Below are 19,504 nucleotides of genomic sequence, written 5' to 3' on the forward strand. Positions count from 1 at the left end.
CTCAGTCTCCTTCATCTTTCTTAATACATGTTTAGATTTTATTCAAAGCATTAAACGATAACTGGGAGGACCGGACTGCCTGGGTTATTTATCGCTTTGGGAGGAGATATTAAATCAAGGTCCAGTTTTCCTTCTCAGGTACCTGGAAGATCCCAGGGCACTGTTGAACAGAGTAGGGATACTCCTCCCAATTGTCCGACCAATATTCACCCCTCAACAAAAAAAAACAGCATTTATATGGCACCTTTCATGACTTCAGGACATCCCAAAGTGTTTTAGAACCAATGAAGTACTTTTGAAGTGTATTAACTGTTGCATCAATAAACAATTAATCCGGTCCATGACATGATGCTGCTTGTGGTTCATTATTGCGCACAAATTGGATGCCACATTTAGCACATTCCAAGAGAGATTACATTTCAAATGTAATTAATTGGCTGCAAAGTGCTTTGGAATGTCCTGAGGTTGTGAAAAGCACTATAGAAAAGCAGAATTTTTAATTATAAATCTACAATTTCTGAATTTACAAAATATATCTGAGAATGGGATGAAGAGGAGGAGAGCAGTAGTGATAGGGGACTCAATGGTCAGAGGTACGGACAGGAGGTTCTGTGGTCGGGACAGAGACTCCCGCATGGTTTGTTGCCTCCCAGGTGCCAAGGTCAGCGATGTCTCTGATCGCGTGCACAGCGTTCTAAAGTGGGAAGGTGATCAGCCAGATGTCGTGGTACACATCGGTACAAATGACGTGGGAAGGAAGAGTGAGGAGGTCCTAAAGAGTGAGTACAAAGAGCTTGGAAGGAAGTTAAAAAGCAGGACCCCGAGGGTAGTAATCTCAGGATTGCTACCTGAGCCACATGCCAGTGAGGGCAGGAGTAGGATGCTTGGGCGGATGAACACGTGGCTGAGGAACTGGTGCAGAGGGCAGGGTTTCCAATTCTTGGATCATTGGGACCTCTTCTGGGGCAGGTGGGACCTGTACAAGAGAGACGGGTTACACCTAAACTACAAGGGGACCAATATACTTGCAGGGAGATTTGCGAGTGTTATTGGGGAGCATTTAAACTAGATTTGCAGGGGGATGGGAACCAGAGTGCCAGAGCAGATAGTGGAGCAGGGGTAAAAAGACAGGTGAGTTCAAGCAAAATCACAAATGGAAGGGTTGAGTGTGGTGGAAATAATCTTTTGAGGTGTGTCTATTTCAATGCCAGGGGTATTGTGGGGAAGGCAGATGAGCTGAAGGCGTGGATAGACACATGGAAATATGACATTATAGCCATTAGTGAAACTTGGCTACAGGAGGGGCAGGACTGGCAGCTCAATGTTCCGGGGTTCCAATGTTTCAGGCGGGATAGAGGCAGAGGGATAAAAGGTGGGGGGATGGCATTGTTGGTCAGGGAAAATGTTACAGCGGTACTCAGGCAGGATAGATTAGGGAGCTAGTCTACAGAGGCCCTATGGGTGGAGCTGAGAAACAGGAAAGGTATGACCACGTTAATGGGATTGTATTATAGACCACCCAATAGTCAGCGAGAATTGGAGGAGCAAATCAGCGGAGAGATAGCTGACAACTGCAAGAAACACAAAGTTGTGATAGTAGGGGATTTTAATTTTCCACATATAGATTGGGACTCGCATACTGTTAAAGGTTTAGACGGGGTAGAGTTTGTAAAATGTGTTCAGGAGAATTTTCTACATCAGTATATAGAGGTGCCAACTAGAGAGGATGCGATATTGGATCTCCTATTGGGAAATGAGTTAGGGCAGGTGATGGATGTGAGTGTGAGGGAACACTTTGGATCCAGTGATCATAATGCCATTAGTTTCAACCTGATCGTGGATAAGGATAGATCTGGTCCTCGGGTTGAAGTTCTGAACTGGAAAAAGGCCAAATTTGATGAAATGAGAAGGGATCTGGGAAGTGTGGATTGGCACAGGTTGTTCTCTGGTAAGGATGTAAATGGAAAGTGGGAGGCCTTCAAAGGAGAAATTTTGAGAGTGTAGAGTTTGTATGTTCCTGTCAGGATTAAAGGCAAAGTAAATAGGAATAAGGAACCTTGGTTCTCGAGGGAGATTGTAACACTGATTAAGAGGAAGAGAGAGTTGTATGAAATGTACAGGCAGCAAGGAACACATCAGATGCTCGAGGAGTATAAAAAGTGCAAGAAGCTACTTAAGAGGGAAATCAGGAGGGCTAAAAGAAGACATGAGGTTGCTTTGGCAGACAGAGTGAAGGAAAATCCAAAGAGCTTCTATAGGTGTGTTAGGAGCAAAAGGATAGTGAGGGATAAAATTGGTCCTCTTGAAGACCAGAGTGGTAGACTGTGTATGGAACCAAAAGAGATGGGGGAGATACTAAATGGTTTTTTTTGCATCCGTATTTACTGAGGAAACGGGCATGGAGTCTACGGAAATAGGGCAAACAGGTAGGGAGGTCATGGAACCTTTACAGATTAAAGGGGAGGAGGTGCTCGCTGTCTTGAGGCAAATCAGAGTGGATAAATCCCCAGGGCCAGACAGGGTATTCCCACGGACCTTGAGGGAAGCTAGTGTTGAACTTGCAGGGGCCCTGGCAGACATATTTAAAATGTCAGTATTCACAGGGGAGGTGCCAGATGATTGGAGGGTGGCTCATGTTGTTCCGTTGTTTAAAAAAGGTTCCAAAAGAAATCCGGGAAATTATAGGCCAGTAAGTTTGATGTCGGTGGTGGGCAAGTTACTGGAAGGTGTGATAAGGGATAGGATCTACAAATATTTGGATAGACAGGGACTTGTTAGGGAGAGTCAACATGGCTTTGTGCGTGGTAGGTCATGTTTGACCAATCTATTAGAGTTTTTCGAGGAGGTTACCAGGAAAGTGGAAGAAGGGAAGGCGGTGGATGTTGTCTACCTGGATTTCAGCAAGGCCTTTGACAAGGTCCCTCATGGGAGGTTAGTTAGGAAGGTTCAGTCGCTAGGTATACATGAGGAGGTAGTAAATTGGATTAGACACTGGCTCAATGGAAGAAGCCAGAGAGTGGTTCTGGAGGATTGCTTCTCTGAGTGGAGGCCTGTGACTAGTGGTGTGCCGCAGGGATCGGTGTTGGGTCCATTGTTGTTTGTCATCAATATCAATGATCTGGATGATAATGTGGTCAATTGGATCAGCAAGTTTGCTCATGATACAAAGATTGGAGGTGTAGTGGACAGTGAGGAAGGTTTTCAAAGCTTGCAGAGGGATTTGGACCAAATAGAAAAATGGGCTGAAAAATGGCAAATGGAATTTAACGCAGACAAGTGTGAGATATTGCACATTGGAAGGCCAAACCAAAGTAGAACGTACAGGGTAAATGGTAGGACTCTGAAGAGTGCAGTTGAACAGAGGGATCTGGGAATACAGGTACAGAATTCCCTAAAAGTGACGTCACAGGTGGATAGGGTCGTAAAGAGTGCCTTTGGTACATTGACCTTTATAAATCGGAGTATCGAGTATAAAAGTTGGAGGGTTATGGTAAGGTTATATAAGGCATTGGTGAGGCCGAATTTGGAGTATTGTGTACAGTTTTGGTCACCTAGTTACAGGAAGGATGTAAGTAAGGTTGAAAGAGTGCAGAGAAGGTTCACAAGGATGTTGCCGGGACTTGAGAAGCTGAGTTACAGAGAGAGATTGAATAGGTTGGGACTTTATTCCCTGGAGCGTAGAAGATTGAGGGGAGATTTGATAGAAGTGTACAAGATTTTGATGGGTATAGATAGGGTGAATGCAAGCAAGCTTTTTCCGCTGAGGCTAGGGGAGAAAAAAACCAGAGGGCATGGGTTAAGGGTGAAGGGAGAAAAGTTTAAAGGGAATATTAGGGGGGGCTTCTTCACGCAGAGAGTGGTGGGAGTGTGGAATGAGCTGCCGGATAAAGTGGTAAATGCGGGTCACTTTTAACATTTAAGAAAAACTTGGACGGGTTCATGGATGAGAGGGTGTGGAGGGATATGGTCCAAGAGCAGGTCAGTGGGACGAGGCAAAAAATGGTTCGGCACAGACAAGAAGGGCCAAAAGGCCTGTTTGAGCTGTAATTTTCTATGTTCAATGGTTCTATCTAAGTGCTTCATTTATGGCTTTCCAATACTTTACCCTCTTTTAGGTTCAGTGCACCCCAATTGCAAGTTCATGCCGATAACTCAAGTTTGGGCAAACTAATTGGTGCTGAATCTCTGACAATGCCAGAATGTAAAATGCTCATGAGTGCATGAAAGCCTCTTAATGCCATTGATTTTGGTGGGGAAAGTACCCCACCTCCGCTTGGTCACCGAGATGGGGAAGTCAGCCACATTCTGCCAATCAATGCGCATTGGTGCACCAATGCACTGACCGGCTTGGCTCATTACAATCATTCTCTGCCTGTTCATACTCCTGCTCTCAAATCAATAAAACTTGCCCGAGGTTGAGTCAACTCTTCCCGTAGCCAAAATGAAGAGCCTGGCGAGCTTATAATCTGTCAAACTTATTTTATGATCCTTATAATCAAGTTCAAATGGTGCACCATAAACCTTGGATACATTTCCGTTTCACTTTCATCAGGCAAAAGCAACAAAACAATCTTCTCCATTCATTTACCAAATGCAAACATTGATCAACAGACCATTGTGAACTTTGGATCATGCAGAACTAACTTTCAAATCTATTTGCCACATCAAATAAGGGCTTCCCTCGGTCTCAGAAAAACCCTGCTACTGCCTGAGCATTTATCTCTCACTGGGTACAATATAAGGCACGGGTATAATTTTCTGTTTGATTTTGTCAGCCTGTCAGCACAGTTGAACCACGTCCAAGCAGGAGCAGGGGAAAGGTCTTTCATCCAACCAGATTTATCTCTCCAGTTTTCATAGGTTCTCAGCCAGACCAATTAAATCTACTCAATTAATAAGCTCCAATGGCGATCTTGCTCTGAGCCCATCATGGAATGGCATCAACAACACTTAGGGAGATAAACTGGAAAGCAAAGCAAAGGTGAGCAGCATTGACAGTGGGAGGAAACACCTATTTTCCTTCTCTTTTAATATTGTTAAGAACTCCTGAATCTGTCCAAATACCAATCCAAAAAGAGCTTCCTCTTGGTCCATTCACCCCCACTCCAATGTAAATCTTAATTATACCTAGCATTATCATCATGCCTAATGCATATTGGTGCAAAGAGAGAAAACATCACTCAAAGATGAAGTAATATACTTCTATGATACTCTTAATTCTTCAAATCTATTACTGTCACTGTCAGTGAGCAGTGACATCAATATTCACACTGGTTTACCATGGCTCACAATTCTCTGGAATAACTTAAATTCAAAACAAAACAATATATAAATTCAGGACAACAGTAATCGTTATATATTTCACTCTTTTAGTTTTCATCCAAATATATGTCCAACTTAGAACAAGTCATTTTTTCCCCAGTTCTGAAATGAGCAAATTTATCAGAATTCGGGATTGTCACAAAATAAAACTACTTCTGCGATTGCAACTCACATAACAAGGATAAAAGATTTACAACCTGTTATCCATGTGACATTTTCTAACTTTGAGACAAAAGCCATTCGGGTTTATCATGAGGTCTTTTCTCGATATAGAGGAATTGTCTAACTATATTGGGTCTGTCATTCACTCATTCATCCAGCTTCCCCATGCATTCTTTCTCATCCTTTGTTCAGCTACAGGTAACTGGTGCCTTCATCTCACTTCATTGGGCTGTGTCGTTTTGTCGTCAAAATTCAATTGAAGATTTTGCATTTTCCCAGTCCTCTGGGAAATAAGTTGTCCATCTGGGAGTGCTTTCCCAGATGGACAACTCACCTGGAATGGTCTGTTCAGAACATCAATGGAAACAAATGACAGGAGATGGATCCTCAAACTAACATGAGGCAACTCAAAAGTAACAGGATAGGTGTACTACTCCATCATTTACAGCCACATTTGTTGGGTAAACTAGGAGCTAGCTCCCCACAAACAAACAAACCAAATTTGAAGTTGACTCATACCTGTACTACTGGAGCACCGATCACCAGTTTACAACAAAATTCTAACGCCAATGGTTTCAGTATGGGTTCCCTTCCCTCTCGGTTACAGAAGAGTGTGTGGTACCACCAAAGTCTTTTGCATTATGATTCAGAGCGTCATCAGAAAAAGTGACTGCAACTAGGGAACAACATTCCAGAGGCTGTATGTCACAACACAGGATGCAAACTAATGTAGCTACTGTAACTACTATCAAATACAACATCTGATCATTGGATTCCAATACACCAGGTCTTTTGTTTAATGAAAGCACTGAAGGCAAATCAGTACATGGTCACTGATTTCTGTTTCACGTTGGCAGTCAGATTTTTCACCTTAAACAATGTCACACCACAGCAATGTTCACAGCTACCGAAGCAAATATTTTGCATATTGTTTCTCCTTAATTAGATCAAATTTTAATAGTTACTTTCCCTTGCTCGCCTCTGTAACTTTGTCACTCACATTTACCTGGCAAATCCAAACTTTGTTTACGTTCAACTGGTCAGAGGGCATCCATGAGGTCAAGTGGAATACTCGCTCACCCCTGGCAAGCAGAACATGTCCCTTTTAATGATTACAATTTCCCGCTAAGTTTGTAATGGCGTGCTACAATAACACAAATTGCCAGTGTGCATTATCACACATTATTTGTCACATGATCTTGAATATGGTGCACAACTGAAATATTGAAGGTAACTTTACATCAGCATGTCCCAATCAGAAGGCAATAGCACAGCTTAGTACTTTACATCAATTCTCATTCAATTAAAACAGAACCAAACACTCATTACTCAGAAAAATTAGCAGCAGCAACATTTTTTCTGTTTTCATAAATGTCAATAGGCACTGTAGCGTCAGCGCAGAGAAAGAATAACTGACTAAGTATTAATGAAACCCTACAACTTCCTTCAGGGAGGAGGCGGCAGAGAGAACAGGCGATGTGAACCAGTGCCAACACCGAATATTAAATCACGTCATCGGAACAGCAACAGCAAAAACTCCCCAATATTAAAAATAAATCCTCCTTTGCATCAAGCTTAAAAGAGAAGAGATTAGGAAGATTAGAAACAGCATTAATTACCTTCAGAAGCGCAGCTGACCAGACACCCCCCCGCTTGCGGCATTTTGGTTGGAGTTAACATCAGTATCGCAAGCAGAGATCTCACACTATCTCATCGCTGACCACTGTCTATAAACACTCAATGTACTGCTTCTACTGAACAAAAAGGAGTTTCTTGAAAGCCTGCTGCATTTCGACGCCTTGTAACTGGCACATCTCTAAAGTTGCACTCTAATATCTTCACACTGGGTTGAATAAAGCCAAAGGTCCCATTTATATTCAAGGCTTGAAATCCATGTCAAAGTTGGCACGTGTACCACTGCAGATGATTTTGCACACCTGGAGCATCACCGAATGATAACGACCCAATCGTCTCTATTCTCACTCACCTTCTGCATTCATTGGGCCACCGCAGCTTCCAAACACGTGAACACACAGTCATTTCCAACCTTACCTTCAACTTGCAAATTCTAAGTGGAAACAGCATGGCTGAATGTAAAATTGTGCCCCATCACAACTAGTGATTTGCTCAGGCTATGGCACCCTGCGGCAATTTCTGTAAATTTGATCTTCGAACTGCTTTACAGATTCAACATGAAGAGAAGCATCAAATATTGCCTTCCTGCTGCTTCAGCATTAACTCGCAGGACCTTATCAATCTCTCCCGACTGTTGTGAATCCTTGACATTCCTCCTCCACCCTAATAGTGCAATTACTTGCTCTCCTAAAGAGGAAGCTGACCTTTTTGGCTCATTGTTATGACCCTTGGAACACAGCAGTGAATCATGTGTGTTTTCAGCTCCAACACATTTGACAAGAGTCTGGCACTTTGAAAAATCAAGCTGCGTCTATGCAAGCCGGATTCCTCTCAAATTGCTCTACCTGTACGATACTGTCGACAGCTCATTCTCCAATCCTCTTTTTTTCCCCCTATTTCCCCATGCTGTCATTTCTGTTCTTCCTTCACATGTATAACCTCTCCCATTTACCAGTGTTTATTCATTTACTAATCATTCCACTTTACATTCACAACTTCTTTAAGTCTGTTGACCCTCAGTGGTCACAAGTGTCAGTCTCTTATGATGATGAATCATTAGATAATTAACAACAACGTATACTTATAAACATCTTTAACAGGAAAACAAATCTCAAAACATTGAACCACATAAGGACATGTTAGGTCAGATGCTAATTTTGGTCAAAGAGATAGGCTTTAAAGGAGAAAGGAGTGTCTTCAAGAAGGAATGAAGAAATGGAGAGGCTGAGAGGTGCACGGCAGGAATTCCACAGGTTGGGGCCGAGGCAACTGTAAGCACAGCCGTGGGGTAATTAAAATTGGGAGTTCTCAAGAGGAGTGCAGATATCTTGGAAGATTCTGAGGCTGCAAAAAATGACAGAGGTAGGGAGGGGCAAATACATGGAGGGAATTGAAAACAAGGATGGAAATTTTAAAATCAAGACACTGCTCGACTGAGAGCAAACGTAGGACTTCATAAAGTGGGACAGGAAAAATCTTGCATCTTAAAATCCTTCCAAGGACAATTTTTGTTACATCTCTCAAGAATAGAACCACAATCACTTACTTCGGATTACTGCAACCTTCATTCTGCTTCTGTTGATACTCTTTGCCCAACGCCTCTAAATTTCACTCGACTTCCCATTATCTGCTCCATTGCTAATGCTCCAAAAATCTTGCTTTCCTCAGCCATTCCAAATAGTCACTCTCTTCTCAACAATGTTGAATTCTGTAAAACTTTGAATACTGCTTCCATATATACAAAAGCTCCTTTAAATGCTCCTCTCTTTGTCTTTCTGTCCTTCCCCTTTTTGAACTTTGAGGAACATTACCCTCCATTCCCAACATTTTGAAATTAATATTTGCCACGCAACTTAAATGAATTCTTTACAAGATCTCCAGACGATAAAACAGTTCAACTCAACAATTCTCCCTTCTTTCAGCACTCCGAAGGCACTTACCACTACAGCCCACTGATTTTCCTTTTATTTTATACTTGTGAATCCTCAGGTTAATACCAAATTGGCAAGTGACACCCTCGCTGTTGGCTCCTGACAATCAGTTGCTGGAATCCGACCCATATAATAAACACAAAACATTCCACAGGATTTCAAAGCATTTGATTCCACCAGTTTTGATCAATTTCTTCAATAAGATTTTCACAAGTTTCCAGCTCTGCGAAGAGTTGAAAACAACATTCAATCTTTCAGATTCAGATTCATTCTATAAGTATATCAATGGGAAGAGGATAACCGGGGAAAGAGTAGGGCCCATTAGGGACAAAGGGGCAAGCTGTGGGTGAAGCCAGAGGACATTGGTAGAGTGCTGAATGAATATTTTACATCCATCTTCATTCAAGAGAATGAAGATGATGGTATGGAATTCAGGCAGAAAGACTGAAGTTCTTGAGCAAATTGACATTAGAGAAGGACAAGGTATTGGAGGTGTATTCAAAGTGGATAAATCTCCAGATGAATTGTGCCCTAGGCTACTGTGGGAGGCAAGGGAGTAGACTGCAGGGGCCCTGACCCAAAGTTTCAATTCCTCTTTGGCCACGGGGGAGGTGCCAGACAACTGGAGAACAGCTAATGTGGTTACGCTATTTGAGAAGGGTTGTAGAGATAATCTAGGGAACTACAAACCAGTGAGTCTCATGGAAGTGATAGGGAAACTAATGGAGAAACTTCTGAAGGAGAGCATCTATCTCCACTTGGAGAGGCAAAGCTTGATCAGGGATAGTCAGCATGGCTTTGTCAGAGGGAGGTCATGCCTAACAAATTGGATAAAATTGTTAGGCATGAGTAGTGCAGTCGATGTAGTTTATATGGATTTCAGCAAAGCCTTTGATAAGGTCCCACATGGGAGACGTGTGAAGAAGGTAAATTCAGGGATACAGGGCAAGTTGATGAAGTTGATTCAAAATTGGCTCAGTTGTAGGAGACAGAGGGTGACGACAGAGGGCTGCTTTAGTGACTGGAAGCCAGTGTCCAATGGCGTACCACAGGGATCTGTGTTGGGCCCCCTATTATTTGTCATTTATACAAATGACATTAATGACTATGTGGGGGGTAGGACTACTAAGTTTGCGGATGATGCAAAGATTGGACGGTTGGTTAACAGTGAGACGGAGTGTCTTGAGCTGCAAGAAGATATAGACGGAATGGTCAAATGGGTAGATAAGTGGCAAATGGAATTTAACCCTCAAAAGTGCAAGGTGATACACTTTGGAAGGAGTAATTTGACAAGAAAGTACTCAATGAATGGCAGGACAAAGGAAGTTCTGTGGAACAATGGGACCTTGGCGTGTTTGTCCACAGATCTCCGAAGGCGGAAGGGCATGTTAGTAGGGTGGTGAAAAAGGGATATGGGGCACTTGCTTTTATCAATCGAGGCCTAGATTACAAAAGCAGGGAAGTGGAGTTGTATAGAACTTTGGTGAGGCTACAGCTGGAGTACTGTGTGCAGTTCTGGTCACCACATTATTGGAAGGATGTGATTGTACTGGAGGGGGTGCAGAGGAGATTCACTAAGATGCTGCCTGGGATGGAGCATTTAAGTTATGAAGAGAGGTTAGATAGGCTTGAATTGTTTTCATTGAAGCAGAGAAGACTGAGGGGTGACTTGATCGAGATGTACAAGATTATGAGAGACATGGACAGAGTGGATAAGGAGCAACTACCCCCTTTAGTTGAAGGGTCAGTCACAAGGAACATAGATTCAAGGTGAGGGGCAGGAGGCTGAGGGAGATGTGAGGAAAAACTTTTTTATGGATTCTTTCTTATAGATGCTGCCTAGGAGGGTGTTGGAGGCGAGTTGCTTCACATAGAACATAGAACAGTACAGCACAGAACAGGCTCTTCGGCCCATGATGTTGTGCCGAGCTTTATCTGAAACCAAGATCAATCTATCCCACTCCCTATCATCCTGGTGTGCTCCATGTGCCGATCCAATCACCGCTTAAATGTTCCTAAAGTGTCTGACTCCACTATCACTGCAGGCAGTCCATTCCATATCCCAACCACTCTCTGCGTAAAGAACCTACCTCTGATATCCTTCCTATATCTCCCACCACGAACCCTATAGTTATGCCCCCTTGTAATAGCTCCATCCACCCGAGGAAATAGTCTTTGAACGTTCACTCTATCTATCCCCTTCATCATTTTATAAACCTCTATTAAGTCTCCCCTCAGCCTCCTCTGTTCCAGAGATGGGGATTACAAAGAGAGAACAGCCCTAGCTCCCACAACCTTTCCTCATAAGACCTACCCTCCAAACCAGGCAGCATCCTGGTAAATCTCCTCTGCACTCTTTCCAGCGCTTCCACATCCTTCTTATAGTGAGGTGACCAGAACTGCACACAAGATTCCAAATGTGGTCTCACCAAGGTCCTGTACAGTTGCAGCATAACCCCACGGCTCTTAAACTCCAACCCCCTGTTAATAAAAGCTAACACACTATAGGCCTTCTTCACTGCTCTATCCACTTGAGTGGCAACCTTTAGAGATCTGTGGATATGGACCCCAAGATCTCTCTGTTCCTCCACAGTCTTCAGAACCCTACCTTTGACCCTGTAATCCACATTTAAATTAGTCCTACCAAAATGAATCACCTCACATTTATCAGGGTTAAACTCCATTTGCCATTTTTTAGCCCAGCTTTGCATCCTATCTATGTCTCTTTGCAGCCTACAACAGCCCTCCACCTCATCAACGACTCCACCAATCTTGGTGTCATCAGCAAATTTACTGATCCACCCTTCAGCCCCCTCCTCTAAGTCATTAATAAAAATCACAAAGAGCAGAGGACCAAGCATTGATCCCTGTGGCACTCCGCTAGCAATCTGCCTCCAATCCGAAAATTTTCCATCCGCCACCACCCTCTGTCTTCGATCAGACAGCCAGTTACCTCTCCAATCGGCCAACTTTCCCTCTATCCCACACCTTCTCACTTTCATCATAAGCCGACCATGGGGGACCTTATCAAACGCCTTACTAAAATCCATGTATATGACATCAACTGCCCTACCTTCATCAACACACTTAGTTACCTCCTCAAAAAATTCTATCAAATTTGTGAGGCACGACTTGCCCTTCACGAATCCGTGCTGACTATCCCGGATTAATCCGCATCTTTCTAAATGGTCGTAAATCCCATCCCTAAGGACCTTTTCCATCAATTTACCAACCACCGAAGTAAGACTAACCGGTCTATAATTACCAGGGTCATTTCTATTCCCTTTCTTAACAGAGGAACAACATTCGCCATTCTCCAGTCCTCTGGCACCATCCCCGTGGACAGCGAGGACCCAAAGATCAAAGCCAAAGGCTCTGCAATCTCATCCCTTGCCTCCCAAAGAATCCTAGGATATATTTCATCAGGCCCAGGGGACTTATCGATCTTCAGTTTATTCAAAACTGCCAGGACATCCTCCCTCCGAACATCTATTTCCTCCAGCCTATTAGCCTGTAACACCTTCTCTTCCTCAAAAACATGGCCCCTCTCCTTGGTGAACACTGAAGAAAAGTATTCATTCATCACATCGCCTATCTCTACTGACTCCATACACAAATTCCCACTACTGTCCTTGACCGGCCCTAACCTCACCTTGGTCATTCTTTTATTCCTCACATAAGAGTAAAAAGCCTTGGGGTTTTCCTTGATCCGACCCGCCAAGGACTTCTCATGTCCCCTCCTAGCTCTCCTAAGCCCCTTTTTCAGCTCATTCCTTGCTAACTTGTAACCCTCAGTCGAGCCATCTGAACCTTGTTTCCTCATCCCTACATAAGCTTCCCTCTTCCTTTTCACAAGACATTCCACCTCTTTCGTGAACCATGGTTCCCTCACTCGGCCATTTCCTCCCTGCCTGACAGGGACATACCTATCAAGGACATCCAGTATTTGTTCCTTGAAAGAGTTCCACTTTTCATTAGTTCCTTTCTCTGACAGTTTCTGTTCCCAACTTATGCCCCCTAATTCTTGCCTAATCGCATCATAATTACCTCTCCCCCAATTGTAAACCTTGCCCTGCCGTACGGCCCTATCCCTCTCCATTGCAATAACAAAAGACACCGAATTGTGGTCACTATCTCTAAAGTGCTCTCCCACAACCAAATCTAACACTTGGCCCGGTTCATTTCCCATTACCAAATCCAATGTGGCCTCACCGCTTGTCGGCCTATCCACATATTGTGTCAGGAAACCCTCCTGCACACACTGCACAAAAACTGCCCCATCCGAACTATTTGACCTACAAAGGTTCCAATCAATATTTGGAAAGTTAAAGTCCCCCATGACAACTACCCTGTGACCCCCACACATATCTATAATCTGCTTTAAAAAGTACCTGGATGAGCACTTGGCACATCATAGTATTCAAGGCTATGGGCCATGTGCTGGCAGATGAGATTAGGTGGGGGTTCAGGTGTTTCTAATGTGTTGGTGCAGACTCAATGGGTCAAAAGGCCTCTTCTGCGCTGTATGAATCTATGATTCAACCCCCTGCTACAATCATGTGGCACAAAATTTCCGTCAACGGCACCTAATTAGTCAGTTGAGTGTGTTGGTAAAAACCTCAGTCCTGATCCTAACCCTGCCATATTAAATAAAAGTAGGAAAGTTGGAGTTCAAATGATCAGACTCTGAAATTCCAAATGCTAATTTACATGCCTACTTCCATGACAATCAGTTATAGCACAAAAAGAGGTCACTAAGTCCATTGTGCCTGCATTGCCCATTCTAATCCCAACTTCCAGCACCCTTGTCTGTAACCTTTCCGTTACCGCACTTCAGGTGTAGATACAGGTACCTTTTCAATATGTTGAGGGTTCCTGCTTCAATCACCAATCAAGGCAGCAAATTCCAGATACCTACTACCCTCTGGTCAAAACGTTATTCTTAACATCCCCTTCTACCAATCATTTCAATCTGTGCCCCTTGGTAAGTGACCTCTCTGCTCGGGGAACCAAGTGTTTCCGGTCTACTTTGTCTAGGAGCCTCAATCAAGTCACCCCTCAGCTTTCCCTGCACTAAGGAAAACAACACCAGCTCACCCAATCTTTCCACGCAGCTACAACGTTCGAGCCCTGGCAACACTCTTAGAAATCTCTGCACTCTCTCCAGCACAATGATGTCCCTTCCTGTAGTGTGACCAGAACTATACACCAAACTCCAGCAGTAGCCTCACCAGTCTTTTGAAGTTTCAGCATGATATCACGGTTTTTATATTTTATACCTCGTGAATAAAGGAGACTAACTCCCAAGTTCACCTCTCTGTTCATTCTCAGTTGGACGTATCATCATTCATCACTAACTACATATCCTGCAAGCCCCTCCTTAACACTATTGTGGGAATACATTGGAAAAGAATTGCTGCTGTTCAAGGCCTAAAACCACCTTCTCAGAACAACGAGGGATGGGTAATATTTGTGAGCAATACTGACACCTCAAGAGCAAATACAAAAATGGAACCGGTCAGCTTTAAATTCTCGTACTAAAGATTTCTTTCCCTCAATTTTGAGCATAAAGATCAAAGCTTGCTTTGCAGGTAATACAGAGAGATTGACAGATGGTCCACAGCACCATTCGGAATGGCAAAAAAGAATTGCAAATGCATCTCAATGAACGTTCTTACCACAGTGCTGTGCACAGTACCCATGACTGACCCATCAACACTCGACAGTATCCACACATCATCCCCTTGTTCACAAAGTTGCAACTCCTCAAGAAGTCAGGTACCATTCAATACCTATTTCATATAAAGTCTCGGCAAAGCCTAAAGGCAGCGGCTGAACACAAAATTCCAACAGAACTTGGAAGGGGAGCGACAATGCAAAATTCAGAGTTCATACCATAAAATGCAAGGTATCCATTCACCTGCTCCAACTTAGCTACTGTCATGATTTTGCAGCGGAATTCATGAAGCAGTAATTCAGTGCACCGTTCACAAACCCTCTATTACCTTCCCGCAGGGTCAGCTTGGTTCACAGGTCGCTCTCTCACCTCCCACTGCAGTGAGAGGCCCTCACTGCAATAAGACCAGGCTGACACTCCAAACAAAGTGCTGAAGGAGTGCAGGATTGTTGGGACTTGCACCTTTCGGATGAGACTTGAAACCCAGGTGCGATTTGAACGTACCACTGGATGTGAAAGATTATGAAGCAAAGAAGAGCAAGAGCATCAGTGTGTCTGAGCCTAAAGTTATCCCTCCACCAACACCATCAGAACAGATTAAATGGTCATTTGTCTCACTGCTGTTTGTTGCTGCCATATATACTTACAATAACAATGACTGCAATTCTAAAGTCATTCCTTGGCTGTGAAGCTCGAAGGGACATTTTGAAAATGGGAAAGGCACTGTCTCAATTGAAACTCTTTACAAGCGCAAAGAGAATTTATTCATACATTATCTTATTACATTGAAATATCCCAATAATCTTCACCAGTTATTACTTTTGAGAGCACTGTTATTCATAGGTAAACACAGTAAGAAGTTTAACAACACCAGGTTAAAGTCCAACAAGTTTATTTGGTAGCAAAAGCCACACAAGCTTTCGGAGCCTTAAGCCCCTTCTTCAGGCACTCGCCTGAAGAAGGGGCTTAAGGCTCCGAAAGCTTGTGTGGCTTTTGCTCCCAAATAAACTTGTTGGACTTTAACCTGGTGTTGTTAAACTTCTTACTGTGTTTACCCCAGTCCAACGCCGGCATCTCCACATCATTCATAGGTAAATGCAGTCCAATCTTTCCTTACATCATCATATCTTACTGCCAGGTTAACAAATAAAATGTGTTCTCACCTCACACCTTGACAGAGACAACCTCCAACACAACAAACAACAAACCTTAATCTCAGACCAACACAAACTCATTCTTTGTAAAAATGCACAAACAAATGAAGACATGGCAGCAGCAATGAAGTATCGGCTTGGAGTGCGCATTCCATTTACATTGTCATAAGTCCAAACTCATGCTGGCACAGAAGCAAATCCTGAAAGGGTGAGTCCTGCAGCTTTTCAGAGGTCTGAATGAGCAATTCAGGAGGATTTACACAGCCAAATGTGCGTGGTGCGTAACTTTGTGTTAAAGTTGAGAAGGAATGGACCTGGTAGTTAAATCTTGAGAGCAATGACAGCATTTTCAAGCGCCACACAGTTTTGCTTTAAACGTTAAGCAATAAAGAACAACAGCAGGAGTGAGCTGAACAACAAGAAACCTCAAAACACTGTACCAGGCTGACCTGCGTTGTTAACGGTTTTGAGCATTGCACTTGTATTTATTAACAATCCATCAAGAGAAACCCAGATTAAACAAGCTTTGAAACTTAACTGGGGCATCTTGTGGAAAGATGTAGTAAGACAAAGTAAATAATATTGTCAGAGCTTTTAAAATCAAACCCAAGTATCTTTACATAAAGACACTTGTCAAAAGCTGCAAGAGTTGCAAGCTCTCTGCAAGCCCAAGTTAGTTGAAGCTGATTCACAGACTTTGGCACCAATTTCCCTTCTTGCAATAAAAGTATTTATAAGACCGACATAAGTGATAAGTCACCTGTGGTTACAAAACACTAAAGCAACAAACTTAATTACTGAATGCTTCCCATTATGGCGATCAGATTTGAAGTTTTCTCTCAAATAATGTAAATGATTCTAATGCTTGGAAGTATTTGAATACACTCCCTCATCCCTTTCCACCAACTAAATGCCAACTCTCATCACTGCAAGTACTGTAAAGTGCTGAACTAATTGGAATTAAAATTATATTCCTGATTGGAACTTGCCATCATTGCTGGAATTACTTGAGCCAAATACTTCTCCTGGATCATTAATTTATATGTATAGCTGGATCTTCTAGCTGCAATGCATTAAAACGCAACAAGTTTCAAATGCCACCTACCTTGTCCTTTTCATGATTCAGGAGGCTAACCGGTGGAAGGCAGGCGATTGACTCATGTCCCTGCTTGCTATCACCACCCGATTTGCCACGCGACAACCGATACAGGGGTCCATCCTTGATGATTCTGCTGTGACTTATGGCGCGTTTCAAAGAGAGCCTCAGCTGCTGGTGGAGGGTTGAGGAGGCACCAGTTCCAAACACTGCTATCACATCCTTCTGACCTCTCAGAAATCGTTCAATGTTCTTCAATGATGACCCATTCGGCTCCGCTAAACCCTCAACTGCCCTTTTGAGAAGTTTGTTCCAGTCAACGCTGTGTTTAGCATCTGATTTCGACTGATTCCGAGGTTTGGGGAGTACAATCCGCCCTGGATTGTCTGGATCTTTGTAGGAGTTAAGTCCTTTATTTGTAACCTTTAAGATTGTCCCATCTTTTACACTCAGCTCCAGTTGTTCCAGGACAGTTTTTCTGTCTAATCCGTGGGATGAGGATACAGCATTGCAAATCCTTTCCTCGGAGGGTCTCTGTTTCTGCTTTTTAACTTTTTGGATTGCCTCCAAAATCCATTCGGTGTACAACGGATTTGCAAGTTTTACCATGGCTGATGACTCCCAATGCCCAGAGAGAGTTACCCCTTATCTCTGTGTTGAACCAGTTCCACACATAACAAAAAAAGATTTCTCGGAATAAAAAAGCAGTTCACCATAGCATTGACGTTTTCCAATTCAAAGCCAACTCTCTCTCACACACACCAGAGCTTCAAAATGTTCCCGGGAAAGGGGGACGAGGAGGAAGAAAAGCAGTGTGGTGGTGCACCGGTTTGCAGAAAGCAACTTCCATAAAATGGGAAATTAAAAAGCAGGGTCCAACTGAGGAGATCCCAACTGTGCTGTAAAGTTGCAAAACTTCGAAACCATCAGAAAGTCTCCATTCACTTGCCCAGAGAGGCTGCATTCACTTCAAGTGTAATCCAAGATGAACACTTGGCAGACTGCATCTGGGGAAAGAAGAAGAAGAATAATGACAACATTTAGGAGAAGAAGTGAGGAAGAGGGGAGGGGGGGGGAAATAAGGTGATTAATAAAGGGGCAAGAAGCAGCTCCAAAATGGGACTGGTGGGCTCAGTAGAGAGGCAGAGGGAGGGGAGGCTTGGTGTGGAGGGAGGGGGGGGTTTGAGTGCAGCAAGGGGGGTTTAGGGATCAGTGTGGTCTTGCTGCCCCTGGAGTGGGGCTGCTACTTGCAGCAATCGCTGCTTTTGTTTACAGCCCAGCACTGGGGGTCCCACACACACTGACTGAGTCCCACACTGGGCCCAGACTCTGGGCGGGCAGACCCTCCCCACACTCCCTCTCTCCCCCAGCCGCGGCGGGAGGGGTGAATGGGGCGGTGTTTCTTTTTTATTAACCCGGGTGCCCTGGCTGCGCCACCGACTCCGAGGCCGAGGCCTGGGGCCTAGGGCCGGCCGCCGCTGGTGAGGGGCCGCCCGATGGTGGCTGTCTGGCGGGCTGGCCGCGGGGAAGCGGGAGAGGGGTTACCTCTGGAGCCGCGGCCTCCTCTCTCTCTCTCCCCGGCCGGCCTAGGCCCCAGGCCCGAGCGGGCTCTCGCAGTTTGGCCGCTGTCGGGGTTTGGAGGAGAGGCAGAGCGGGGTGAGAGGAGGGGGGGGGGGGGGGTGATGCCGGTCAGGAAGCCGCTCAGGTTGGGGGTGCCCCGAGGGGGGGGGTGAGGGGGTGCCGGCAGCGGGCGGCGAGCCCCCGGGGGCAGAGCGGGGGGGAGCTGGGGGGCCGCGGACACTCACCGAGAGCGGAGGAGAGGAAGAGACGGAGAGCGCCGCCGCCATCTTAAACACAACAGGCTGACAGAGGGAGAGGGAGCAGGAGGGGGCAGCACAGAGAGAGAGAGACAGTGTACACACACTGTACACAGAGAGAGACAGTGTACACACACTGTACACAGAGAGAGACAGTGTACACACACTGTACACAGAGAGAGAGAGTGTACACACACTGTACACAGAGAGACAGTGTGTACACACACAGAGTGTGTACACACACTGTACACAGAGTGTACACACACTGTACAGAGAGAGAGAGAGACAGTGTGTGTACACAGAGAGAGAGAGTGTACACACACTGTACACACAGAGAGAGACAGTGTGTGTACACAGAGAGAGAGAGTGTGTGTACACAGAGAGAGAGAGTGTGTGTACACTGTACACAGAGAGAGAGAGACAGTGTGTGTACACACAGAGAGAGAGTGTGTGTACACAGAGAGAGAGAGTGTACACACACTGTACACAGAGAGAGACAGTGTGTGTACACAGAGAGAGAGTGTACACACACTGTACACAGAGAGAGACAGTGTGTGTACAGAGAGAGAGAGAGAGAGACAGTGTGTGGACACAGAGAGAGAGAGTGTACACACACTGTACACAGAGAGAGAGACAGTGTGTGTACACACAGAGAGAGTGTACACACACTACACAGAGAGAGTGTACACACACTACACAGAGAGAGAGAG

General features: G+C 44.4%; 1 protein-coding gene across 1 annotated transcript in view; it reads right to left on the reverse strand.

The window, feature by feature from the left end:
• Nucleotides 1–18,908, reverse strand: part of LOC144510095 (histone acetyltransferase KAT6A-like) — a 160,474-nt gene extending 141,566 nt beyond the window's left edge. Inside the window, exons 1-2 of the mRNA XM_078239364.1 lie at nucleotides 18,783–18,908; nucleotides 16,987–17,984 (exon numbers count right to left, since the gene is read on the reverse strand). Of these exons, the coding sequence (XP_078095490.1) occupies nucleotides 16,987–17,586 (600 nt within the window). The 5' untranslated portion in view covers nucleotides 17,587–17,984; nucleotides 18,783–18,908. The remainder of the gene's footprint in view (nucleotides 1–16,986; nucleotides 17,985–18,782) is intronic.
• Nucleotides 18,909–19,504: the final 596 nt, after the last annotated feature.

This window comes from Mustelus asterias, chromosome 22 (assembly GCF_964213995.1).
Source record: "Mustelus asterias chromosome 22, sMusAst1.hap1.1, whole genome shotgun sequence".
Lineage (NCBI taxonomy): Eukaryota > Metazoa > Chordata > Chondrichthyes > Carcharhiniformes > Triakidae > Mustelus > Mustelus asterias.